Consider the following 13,066-nt stretch of genomic DNA (forward strand, 5'->3'; position numbering starts at 1 on the left):
ATCTGTCACCCCACTGATCACCAGGGTTGATGCGGCTGATCTGGCTGGCCAGGCGGGTGTCCCCTTCCTCCCTCACTGCTGCGTGTGCGTCCCTCTTGAAGCTGCGACCTTCCCCGAACAGAGGAGGGCCGGTCTTGGGTCAAGGGTGTGAGAATACCCGCGCTCCCCTGCTACCACCTCCCAACAAGCTCCCCAACCTGGGTTTCCATGCTCTCGGCCCCACACTCACTTATCAGTGTGATTTCCTCATTCGCAAGACGAAAATAAATTCCTCTTTATTGTTTGTGGTTTTATTAATTGCAGCTCACCTGTTCTTTTTTTTTTTTTTTTTTCCGAGACAGGGTCTCACTCTAGCTCAGGCCGATCTGGAATTCACTATGTAGTCTCACGGTGGCCTCAAACTCACAGCAGTCCACCTACCTCTGCCTCCTGAGTACTGGGATTAAAGGTGTGCGCCACCACGCCCGGCCAGGCCACCTGTTCTTATCCCATGCCGTGATCATGCTCATGCAGGTACACGTTAGTACATTTTACATATCACGTGGGTTCTGAAGATCCCAAACCAAAAAGGAATTTGGTAGCAGCAAGGGCCTGGGTGAAATGGAGGCAGTTGGATGGCTAAAGGCCACGGGCGTCTTTCCATGGCCTTCTCTCTTGGTTTTCTGTGGAGTTCAGGCTGTGCATCTTATTCTCAGAGCAGGGCTCCCAATACAGTCTACTCTCTGAAAACTATGCTCTAGACACTGAGGGGAAACCCCTGTGAGCCCCATCATGTGATTTTAGATCAGAGGGAGGAGACGTGGCGGGAAGCACAGACTGCCAGGTTGTTATTTACTAGTGCCTGCCTGTGATGTGTTTGAGGAGCTGTGCAGACAACAGGATCTCACCACAGACCTTCAACAGGTTAAATGAGTTGCCAAGTTAAGATCAGAAATTATTCTCTGATGAGGTAGACAAGAAGCTATCCTATGCATACTAATTAATTAATATCCTGTGCATACCCATTACTTAATTACCAAGGCATGAGCTGTTCTTTAGAGGAGCTGGGGGAGGAAGTATAGCTGGGAACAAAAAAAAAATTACAAAAGCTGGGGCATTGTGGCACATGCACTTAGAAGACAGAGGTAGGTGGGTTGCCATGAGTTCGAGGCCAGCCTGAGACTACATTGTAAATTCCAGGTCAACCTGAGCTAGAGTGAGACCCTACCTTGAAAATAAAAACAAAAACAAAACAACAGAATACATAAGCTGGGCTGGAGAGATGGCTTAGCCGTTAAGACACTTGCCTGCAAAGCCTAAGAACCCAGGTTCGATTCCCCAGTACCCACATAAGCCAGATGCACATGGTGGCACATGCGTCTGGAGTTTGTTTGCGGTGGGTGGGAGCCTTCTCTCCATCTGCCTCTCTCTCTCTCTCTTTCTCAAATAAACAAATAAAATACGTAAGCTTTAGGAAATGGTCCCATCTTTAAGGAATTTACAGTCTGTAGGGCACACTTGCTGGAACATACTAAATCAGCTAAAAGACATGTTACGAGTGCCTATTACAAAATATTAAGCCAAACAAGAATGTATATGGAGAAGTTGGGGAAGAAGGTAGAGAACAAAATTCTCTGCAGAGGAGTAAGCCCATGTATTCCCAGTGAAATGTCACGACCAGTGCTAGCCTAGGTATCTGTGGATCCAAGGTCTTTGGGGTACAGGGCTGTATGCCAAGGTTCTGCTTTCTGAAACAAAATGTCACTTGATACTGCCCGACAGGGCCATTTATGCATCCTTTTAAAGACTCTGTGGTAAGAATGCTTTCCACTCACCTGGATCTTTTGCTCTTTCTTCCAGTGGCGCACCCCCAGGACCCTCACCATCCTCCTGAGAAGCCTGTCATTCACTGCCATAAATGTGGGGAGCTATGCAAGGGCGAAGTGCTGCGGGTCCAGACCAAACATTTCCACATCAAATGTTTCACCTGCAAAGGTAATGGGCTTCCAGCATCCTGACCTGGTGACATGTCATAATGAGCATCCATTCCCCTATCCGTCACTCCACATCCCCACATGCCGCGTGAATGCCTTCAGAAACCCTTGCATCATAATCCCCTAGTTTGGGACTAGATTAGACTCTGGGGATGGGCGGGGTGAGGGGGGGGACGACATTGGATCTTCTCACCACCAGTTTCCCAGGCCTTGAGGTGTTCTGCTGGAAGAACAATGAAAAGGCACTTTTTTTTTGAGGCAAGCCTGACAGACTCCCCCTTTTTAATGTGACAGAGAAAGAGAGACAGAGAGAGAGAGAGAGAGAGAGAGAGAGAGAGAGAGAATGGCTTGGCACACTAGGGCCTCCAGCCAGTGCAATTGAACCCCAGACTCAAGTGCCCCTTGTGCACGTGGGTGACATTGTGTGCTTGCATTACTGTGCATCTGGCTTACGTGTGACCTGGAGAATCGAACATGTGTCCTGAGGCTTGGCAGGCAAGCACCTTAACCGCTAAGCCATCCCTCCAGCCCAAAAATGCACTTTCGAGTTTTACATTTTCTATTTCTTCCACTATGAAACAGACTGCCAGTAAAGCCACCTTGCTCCAGAATTCATAAATCATAGCAGGATGGAAAACTTTTAAGATTGGATGCTAAGTCATGGCACATGTGTACACACGCTTGGGTCTTGAGCAGTGAAAATTGAGTCAAAACATTTGTGAGGCCTCCAAGCAGAAAATCTCTCCCATCCAAAAGCTATAATTTAAAATTGATTTCCATTTGCAAGCACATCTGAGTGATAAAGGGAGAGGTAGGAGGAAGGTGTGCGCCTATGGCTTCGCTCAGATAGTGAGCCGATCGCTTCACTTTGCAGCCCGGGGGCCTGCTTGCCACCTCTTCCTGGAAGCTGGGTTTCGTCTTGAGCATCATGTTACCAAGACTCAGCACTGTTCCAGAGCCCTCAGCTCTTTGTGCATGGCCCAGAAGGCTCTGAGGTAGATGCTAGGCAACTCAGTGACCCTCAAATATGTACAAAAAGAGGAGAGATTTTTTTTCCTGAACCCCATAGTTGTTTCTTGTTCACTGAGCATAAGCTTTTTGTTAATTAAATTTTTTTGTTTTTATTTTTATTTATTTATTTGAAAGTGACAGAGAGAGAGAGGAAGAGGCAGAGAGAGACAGAGAGAGAGAGAGAGAAAGAGAGAGAGAGAGAGAGAGAATGGGCGTGCCAGGGCCTCCAGCCACTGCAGACGAACTCCAGACGCTTGCACCCCTTTGTGCATCTGGCTAACGTGGGTCCTGGGGAATCGAGCCTTGAACCGGGGTCCTTAGGCTTCACAGGCAAGTGCTTAACTACTAAGTCCATTCTCCAGCCCGAGCATAAGCTTCTTGTGAGAGAGCACTAACGTGTGAGGCTAGCACGAGAAGCTGGAGGAGGAGGGAGGACAGGAACTCGCTCCGTTCGCTGAGCTCAGTGCTCAGTCAGAATGATGGTTAATAGTGGTGCGCTGTAACCATAAGCTGTGCGGAAAGAGTGCATTACAGCTGCTCTTGCTGCGGGAGGGAGACTACGCATAACTACATGAGCTGCTGGAATGCGAATTTATTCTGCCATAGGAACTAGCTTACTGTATGCATAGCAAACGCCATGCTGCAGTCTTTACACATACACAGCCAGGTTTATTTAAAAGAAATGCTCTACCCGGGCGTGGTGGCACATGCCTTTAATCCCGGCACTTGGGAGGTAGAGGGTTCCAGTGAGTTCAAGGCCAGCCTGAGACTACAGACTGTGATCTAGGTAAGCCTGGGCTACCATGAGACCCTATCTCAAAAAAAACCTAAAATTAAATTAAAAAAAGAAAAGAAATGCTGCAATGCACATTATATACAGGGGTTATTTAATCCTTCTGAAAAGTCCTCTGAAATAAGTATGACAAGGTAGCCTTTCCACACAGCACTTACTGATCCCTAAGGAAGCAGCAGGGTCACACAGGGGTGACAAGCGGGTGGTCACATCATACGGCTTGAGTCCTGTCATTGTGGGATCTCAGGCAAGTCACCTGTCTCCCAGTGACTCAGTACCTCATCTGAAAAATAAAGAGACGAGACCATAGGACATTAAACCTCCCGAGGTCTGGAGTTTGCAGGTACTGTGTACAGATCTATATGTACCCTATAGAATCCAGAGGTACCTGAGGCCTCTGGCATCGCATGTTGAAATTGTTTTCTGATTCCATCCACTTTGAACAATTTGGAGCCAGCATTGTATTTCATTTTACTTTCAGCTCACAAATTTCCCCAGACATGGCCTAAAGGCTAGACTCGCTATGAAATAAATACAACGTATAAATGAATGCAGGCCTGTTTTTTTTTTTTTCTGGTTTTTCCAGTGTAAGTGCACAGGGTTAGCAATCTGTTGTCCCCGGGGAGCTGGAGGGTTCCTTGACTTTTTTTTTTCTCTTGTATTTGAAATCTAACAACCAAGGGTAACTTTTTTATGTTGGAAAGTTGTACCCTGTACTTTTTTTTCATGCTGTAAATGCATTTCTGAAGTGGTAAATATTTTTTCCTGAAATCGGAGGACTTTCTATATGTAGGAATTATTTTGCAACTAAGCAACATCTTCCTGATGTGAGGGAGTCGTTCCTCATGTCAGTTTGCGTCTTCTCACACTGAGTCTGTCGGCACGCGTTGTCTTGTGACCCAGCTTCCTGCCTTCGTCCCGTTCATTGACAAGGAAGTGCTTTCAGCTCCCCGTGCCTTAGACAGCAGGAAAGTCATGGCTTTCTCCACGATTCTACGTGGCATTGTTCAGTACGCAAAGCCACATGAGCAATTCCAAACTCTGTAATAGCTATGTTAAAAGGATGAAGAGGGGCCAAGGAGATAGCTCAGCAATTAAAGGCATTTGCTTGCAAAGCCTGGCAGCCTGGGTTTGATTCCCCAATACCCACGTAAAACCAGATGCACAAAGTGGTACACATTTGCAGTGGCAAGAGGTCCTTGTGTGCCCTTTCTCTATCTATCTTCACTATATATATATATATACACACACACACACACACACACACACACACACACACATATACACATACATACATATATATGTATATATAATCTTTTTAAATTTTTTTATTTTTATTTATTTGAGAGCAACAGACAGAGAGAAAAAGAGGCAGATGGAGAGAGAATGGGCACTCCAGGGCTTGCAGCCACTGCAAACGAACTCCAGACACGTGCACCCCCTTGTGCATCTGGCTCATGTGGAACCTGGGGAACCGAGCCTCGAACCAGGGTCCTTAGGCTTCACAGGCAAGCGCTTAACCGCTAAGCCATCTCTCCAGCCCTATATATAATCTTAAAAAGGTAAACAAGATCAATTAATTTTCATAATATGTTCCATTTAGCTCACTTTATTTATCCAAAATATTAGCATTATAATTGGTGTAAAATTACTGAGGCATTTGACTTTATAAAAAGTATTTATTTATTTATTTATTTGAGAGAGAAAGAGGCACAGAGAGGAGAAAGAGAACAAAAGAGAGAGGGAGGGAAAGGGAACACCAGGATCTCCAGCCATTGCAAACAAACTCCAGATGCACGTGCCACCTTGTGCATCTGGCTTATGTGGGTCCTGGGGAAGTGAACCTGGGTCCTTAGTCTTTGCAAGCAAGTGCCTTAAGAGCTAAGCCATGTCTTCAGCCCACATCTGACTTCTTTCACACTAGCCTAACACATCCCAATTTAGACTCATTGTATTTTGAATGCCCAAAGGCCCCAGTGTGGTTGGTGGTTACCATGGTGGCCAACATAATTCTAAAGAGGCCTTGAGGTTTGCATTCTTGTGGTCTCTCACTCCAAGTTCTTGCTGGAACCAAATTCTTAGTTTTCTTGTGTGAATGCATTTTTTCATTGCTTCACCCCACGCTGCGCATCATTCCTTTCAGTCTGTTTCTCAACACCTCACTACCACTGGGTGGCTGTTTGGGGCAGACTTTATTGTATATCTGGGGAAATAGGGGGAGATTATAGCATGGAACAGGAAGCAACTGACATCAGGCTATCTCTAGCCCAGAGAATTTCTCATGCCAGGGCTCATCCTCCCCCTTCCCTCACACTTTTTTTTTCTTTAATTAAAGGACTTTTAGGGCTGGAGAGATTGCTCATTGGTTAGATACTTGCTTACAAAGCCTAACAGCTTGAGATTCAATTCCCCAGTACCCACATAAAGCCAGATGCACAGTGACATGCATCTGTAGTTCATTTGTAGCAGCTAGAGGCCCTGGCATGTCCATTCTCATTCATCCTCTCCCTCTCCCTCTCTCTCTCTCTCTCTCTCTTTCTCTGCTTGCAAATAAATAAAAATATATTTTTTAATTTTTTTGTTTATTTATTTGAGAGCGACAGACACAGAGAGAAAGACAGATAGAGGGAGAGAGAGAGAATGGGCGCGCCAGGGCTTCCAGCCTCTGCAAATGAACTCCAGATGCGTGCGCCCCCTTGTGCATCTGGCTAACGTGGGACCTGGGGAACCGAGCCTCAAACTGGGGTCCTTAGGCTTCACAGGCAAGTGCTTAACTGCTAAGCCATCTCTCCAGCCCTAAATAAAAATATTTTTTAAAGACTTTTAATTATTTGTAAATATTTTACTTATTTATTTGAGAGAGAGAAAGAGGGAGAGGGACAGAGAGAGAAGGAGAGAGAGGTGGAATAATGAGTACACCAGGGCCTCCAGCCACTCCAAACAAACTCCAGGCACATGCACCACCTTGTACATCTGGCTTATGTAGGTCCTAGAAAACTGCACCTGGGTACTTTGGCTTTGCAGGCAAGAGCTTTAACCGCTAAGCCATCTCTCCAGCCTGGGCTTTTAATTTTTAAGGCAGCTTTGTGTTTATGAGGAAAAATAAGGAGAGGGAGAATGGACACACCAGGGCCTCTAGCTGCTGCAAGCAAACTCCATGTGCATGCACCCCTCCACTTTGTGCATCTGGCTTTACAGGAGCGCTATGGAAGCAAACCTGGTCATCAGGGTTTGTAGGCAAACACCTTAACTGCTGAGCCATCTCTCCAGCCCCCTTTCTTGATTTTTGTCAGGCATATTGTCACAGTGACAAGAAAAGCAACTAATTCACTTGGTAAGGTCAGCAGTGTCCTTAAACACATTTGTCCACTTGAAGTGTAGGCAGGAGTTGGTGTGACCTTTTTCAGTGATGGACATAGTGTCTCCCATGCTCTTCTGAAAGCCAAACGACCTTACCCTTAGTCTTTCCCCCGGATCCCTCCATCAGCTATGAAACCCAGAAAAGAATACTTACAATGGCAGTTTTCTGCTATGCCTGGAAGCTTCTAGAACTCTGAGTTTCTCCCTATGCGTGTTATAACTAGCAAAACCTTTAGTGAGGAGTAGAGATAGCAGTGTTGAAATGCGTCAAGGAGAGTAGGGGAAATGGCTCAGTGGTTAAAGGCACCTGTTCGCAAAGCCTGATAGCCTGGGTTCATTTCCCTGGCACCCACATAAAGCCAGTGGTGCATGCATCTGTGAGTCCAGTGCACCTTAATCCAAAGCTCCAGGGGCCCGCTGGTCTGACGTTCCTTTCCAGTCTGGTAGTTCAATCGCAGCAGCAAGAGACCCTGTCTCAAGAAAGTTGTAGGGGCTGGAGAGATGGCTTAGCGGTTAAGCGCTTGCCTGTGAAGCCTAAGGACCCTGGTTCGAGGCTCAGTTCCCCAGGTCCCACGTTAGACAGATGCACAAGGGGGCACACGCATCTGGAGTTCATTTGCAGTGGCTGGAAGCCCTGGCTCACCCATTCTCTCTCTCTCCCTCTATCTGTCTTTCTCTCTGTGTCTGTCACTCTCAAATAAATAAATTTAAAAAAAGAAAAAGAAAAAGAAAAAGAAAGTCATAGCATGGATACTTCAAGGTTTTCCTCTTGACATCCACATGCACACTGTGACATATGCATCCACCTACACACAAGGAAGGAAAGAAGAAAGGAAATGATTTGTCAAGAGAGTCCCATCATGTGGTTTGAAAGCTCTTAGAGAGGGTTTCAAGTTATCACTCCTGAGAGCAGAGTTGATCGATTGAATGTGGTCCAGGGAGCTCCTGTCCCAGAGTGACCTTGATGCTGGGTCACAATTCCTTACCCCAGTCCTCTCAAGTCTTACTGAGAAGCATCTCTGTATGTGGCTGGCCTTTATAATCAACTCCTGAAGTCAGGATTTGATACACCAGATTTGACAATCACTGATTTGATGGGCACAGGCAAATTTCCAGCTTAGAGGTGGGATGTTGGAAAAGGGAAACCTGGATGTGCATGAAAAGAACGGAAGAGCCGGGCGTGGTGGCGCACGCCTTTAATCCCAGCTCTCGGGAGGCAAAGGTAAGAGGATCGCCGCAAGTTCAAGGCCACCGTGAGACTACATAGTAAATTCCAGGTCAGCCTTAGATAGAGTGAAGCCCTTCCTTGAAAAACAAACAAAAAAAAAAAAAAAAAAAGGGAAAGAAAGAAAGGAAAAGAATGGAAGAAGGGACATTTCAGCGGGACGTGGTGGCACACACCTTTAATCCCAGCACTCAGGAGGCAGAGGTAGGAGGATCATTGTGAATTCAAGGCAATCCTGAATTACACAGTGAATTACAGGTCAGCCTGGGCTATAGTGAGACCCTACTTTGAAAAACCAAAACAAGCAAACAAAAAGAGTGGGGGGGGGGTTCGTTTCATCTGTTTGGTCAGCATCATCCTATCCTTTGGGGCCTACGACATTCCCATGCCCTGGAATTGTTTCCCCCACAGAAAGCCTTAGGGTTAAGACACCCCACCGAGGGGAAGACACACTGCGTTCAGCACAGTGATGGGAGAAGGCATGGCGGCGGGCATGCCTGTGAATTCTGTGACTGCGTAAGAAGTGAGCGAGGGTATAGAACCATCTTTCATTCTGTTCTGGAATCATCCAGCCTGGTGCATGAAAACCAGTCACAAGGTGCTGTGAGATCCAACACAGAGGGGCACACTAAATTAGGACTTCACAAAATGCAATTTATTCGTGACTTAGGGGAAGAAGAAGCAAGGTTCTGGCACTGGACTCGTGAGGCTTCAAGACCAACTGGATCTCTGCAATTTGGTCAAGAAAGAGGGGCTTGTATGTGGACTGGTACACACGTGACTGTCATAGCAGGAAGGTACCTGGCTTAGCTAAAGCTAACATCAGAGTTGGGCACGTTGTTGGCACCAGTGTCCAGCTGTAAAGCTCTACACACCGCTCAGTCGGTTTTGTCTGTGGTCATGTGCTGAGACACTGTGCTGTAAAGAACCCCCCAGGAGCTCCTAGGACCATCATGGTGATTACAGTGTGAGGCTGAATTGATCTAACAGCTCATCTCTGTTCAGGACTGAAAACTGAAACTCTGAAAACTCTGGCTAATTGCGGAAGAGGTGGCGGAAAGAATGTCAGAGCCAAAGGAAGGGTAGGACTCCTTATAACGTGCTCCTCCAGACACAAAATGGCCTGGATATCCATGACCTCACACTGCCTGACACTACCTACACAGACCTTCATAATAGGAGGAAAAAATGATGATGTCAAAAATAAGAGAGAGACTGATTGAGATGGGGAGGGGATATGATAGAGAGTGGAGTTTCAAAGGGGATAGTGGGGGAAGAGAGGGAATTACCATGGGATATTGTTTATAATTATGGAAGTTGTCAATAAAAAATGAATTAATTAAAAAAGAAAACTCTGGCTAATCCAGCAACATTTATAAATTCTGAGCATAAACAGTAGCATTTGTTTACTCAACATGCTTTTTGAGTGCCAAAGCCACTCAAAAATAAGCCATCCATGATTATGTTATACATCAAAGTTGGGTATTTTCTCTGCCTTCCTAGAGATATTGATCCCACATTCAGTGATCATACAAATGGGACTTACCAGTTGCAGTGGGTAAGAGGACATTGGATAGAGTTTTGTGCATGATCTAAGCACACAGCAGGAGGAACTTGGGGTGCTCCTAGAAGAGGGAGTGGCTCAGGAGGGTCCTCTACCCAATGTCACCTCTAGGAGGAAAAAGTTTGGTCTGACCTGCAGAGTTCGAAAAGAAAATTATAATTCCATTTTGTAACAAAAGTGGCTTCATTATTCATTATTCACAAGAGCATACTTGCATTCTTTCTTACTCAGGGTCACTTAATTTTTTATTTTTTTTTTCCCCAAATAAGACATGGACTGTTGGCATTTGATGTCTCACATCTTGGCTGTATGTAGTGTCTTTGAAGCATCTGTCATCTTTCCATGTCACTGGGCTGGGCGAGGCAGGACTGAGAGACATTGATTCATTCCTTTCTTGGTTGCTGCAAATCAACTCCCTGCCAAGAAGCAACATAAGGGAGGAAGGGCTGGTTCTGGCTCATAGTTCTACAGGGCCCAGACCATCATGGCCTGGCTGGGAAGGCCTGCAGGCAGGAGTCTGAAATGACTGGTCACACTGCCTCTACAGGAGGCAGAGAGTGGACAGGGGATGGGGTTAGGCTGTGAAACCTCAGGGTCTGCCGCAAAGGGCAGTGCTTCCTACATGTTCCACAGCCTTCCCATACAGGGCTGCCGGCTAGGGACCAGGGGCTTGTTTAAACTCATGAGCCTGTGGGAGATGTTTCACATTCAAACTACCATAGGCATTTAGGGTAGTGCAGTCATCCCTTGAAAGTATGGGATCTGGCAGGAAGCCAGGTGCTTATGAGTGGAGCCAGGGCTTGCAGCAGGACATGTGCATGTGTATGGACGATGCCTCGATCAGAGACTATTGAGAGCTCAGTCATCTGGGGATGTTGCCAAGGAAGGGGAAAAATACATAGAGCATGGATTTTTTTTTTCCAGAAAACATAATAACCTTCCCCAGAAGAGGTAAAGCGGAGCATGCTCTGTGTGGTCAGGACTAGTGGCTGTCTTGATCAAGGCCGTGGGTAATAAGGTCAGAGGAGTGGCTGGGTCATAAGTAAAAATGAAGAGAACCATAATGTTCCTCTTGTCACTTTTAGAAGATGACACTTTCGGCATTAATTATGGCAACTTTGTTCCTTTTCAAAGTGATGGAGCTAGTTTTGTGCGTTACCTACAGTCACATCACATTAAAGAGATTTCTGAACAATGGGTGTCTGTGGAGAATTAAAGTCAGACCCAGTGCTTTCTCCTGGGCTAGCACTGGCAGCAATCCTCCGAGAGAAGTTACTTTCCATAGAGATTGTTGCCGGTTAGCAATGTGAGTTTTAAGTATGTGTTAGTGGGTATGGAAAGTGCTGTTTTTGATAGTTCTTTAAAAAATCTCCTGCTTCTCTTTTCTGTAATGCTCAGTCAATCCACAGCCTATAAATATTACAAGATTACTTTTTTTAAAAAATTTTATTTATTTATTTGAGAGCGACAGACACAGAGAGAAAGGCAGATAGAGGGAGAGAGAGAGAGAATGGGCACGCCAGGGCTTCCAGCCTCTGCAAACGAACTCCAGATGCATGCGCCCCCTTGTGCATCTGGCTAACGTGGGACCTGGGGAACTGAGCCTCGAACCGGGGTCCTTCGGCTTCACAGGCAAGCGCTTAACCGCTACGCCATCTCTCCAGCCCAAGATTACTTTTTAAAAGAGAGAATTGGTGTGCCAGGGCCTCATCCACTGCAATCAAACTCCAGATGTGTGTGCCACTTGGTAGGCATGTGTGATCTTGCACTTGCCTCAGCTTTGTGCATCTGGCTTACATAGGATCTGGAGAGAGATTGAACATGGGCTCTTAGGCTTTGCAGGCAAGCACCTTAACCGCTAAGCCATCTCTCCAGCCCCAAATTACTTTTAAAGGGTTTAAAATTATCAAAAGTCCAGATTTAAATTTCTAATGTCAGTGAGTTTGAAAGTATTTTTTTTTCTTTGTAAAGAGTGGATTTGATCTAGAGAGATTGCTCAGTGGTTAAAGGTGCTTGCTTGTAAAGATTGGATTGTGTTGAAAGGGCTTTATAAAAGCTATCCATCTGTAATAGCTTTTCTGTTTCTTTCTGTGCTGTTTTGGGGTTTATAAGATGCTTTCCAGATCATGCCATATAGAAATGTACCCAAGGTTTTTATGGAGTTCAGTGAATGAAAATTGGAATGAATGCAGGTTGAATATACGAGTTAAAGTTTTCTGTGGGTTTTTTTTTGGGGGGGGGGTTGTTGTTGTTTTGTTCCAGGTAGGGACCGACTCTAGCCCAGGCTGCTCTGAAACTCACTTTGTAGTTCCAGGCTGGCCTCGAATTTATAGCTATCCTTCTACCTCTGCTCCCCCAAGGGCTGGCATTAAAGGTGTTTGCCATCAGGACATGAAGAGGGTTTTTTGTTGTTGTTTGTTTGTTTCTTGAGATAGAGTGCATGGCGTTAATGGGTTATTTTAAGAAAATCAGTTATGAATGTTGTTTTATAGGTACCAAGAGCCAAGGTCACAAAGGTTATACTAGAGGAGGCTCCTGAAGGAGGTTAGTAAAAAAAAAAAAAAAAAAAAAAAAAAAAAACTAACATACCCACATACTCAAAACTTCTATTGTCCTGACTTTTTTTTTTTTAATTTTTATTAACATTTTCCATAATTATAAAATATATCCCATGGTAATTCCCTCCCTCCCCACCCCCACACTTTCCCGTTTGAAATTCCATTCTCAATCATATTACCTCCCCATTACAATCATTGTAATTACATATATACAATATCAACCTATTAAGTATCCTCCTCCCTTCCTTTCTCCACCCTTTATGTCTCCTTTTCAACTTACTGGCCTCTGCTACTAAGTATTTTCATTCTCACACAGAAGCCCAGTCATCTGTAGCTAGGATCCCCATATGAGGGAGAACATGTGGCGCTTGGCTTTCTGGGCCTGGGTTACCTGACTTAGTATAATACTTTCCAGGTCCATCCATTTTTCTGCAAATTTCATAACTTCATTTTTCTTTACCGCTGAGTAGAACTCCATTGTATAAATGTACCACATCTTCATTATCCACTCATCTGTTGAGGGACATCTAGGCTGGTTCCATTTCCCAGCTATTATAAATTGTGTCCTGACTTTTTTAAGGG

General features: G+C 45.3%; 1 protein-coding gene across 8 annotated transcripts in view; it reads left to right on the forward strand.

The window, feature by feature from the left end:
- Ablim1 (actin binding LIM protein 1) overlaps positions 1 to 13,066 on the forward strand; it is a 355,181-nt gene that overhangs the window by 184,726 nt on the left and 157,389 nt on the right. For all 8 annotated transcript variants that reach the window (XM_045150609.1, XM_045150714.1, XM_045150663.1 and 5 more), the window contains exon 2: positions 1,840 to 1,974. In XM_045150609.1, the coding sequence (XP_045006544.1) occupies positions 1,840 to 1,974 (135 nt within the window). The remainder of the gene's footprint in view (positions 1 to 1,839; positions 1,975 to 13,066) is intronic.

Source organism: Jaculus jaculus, chromosome 1, assembly GCF_020740685.1.
Source record: "Jaculus jaculus isolate mJacJac1 chromosome 1, mJacJac1.mat.Y.cur, whole genome shotgun sequence".
NCBI lineage: Eukaryota > Metazoa > Chordata > Mammalia > Rodentia > Dipodidae > Jaculus > Jaculus jaculus.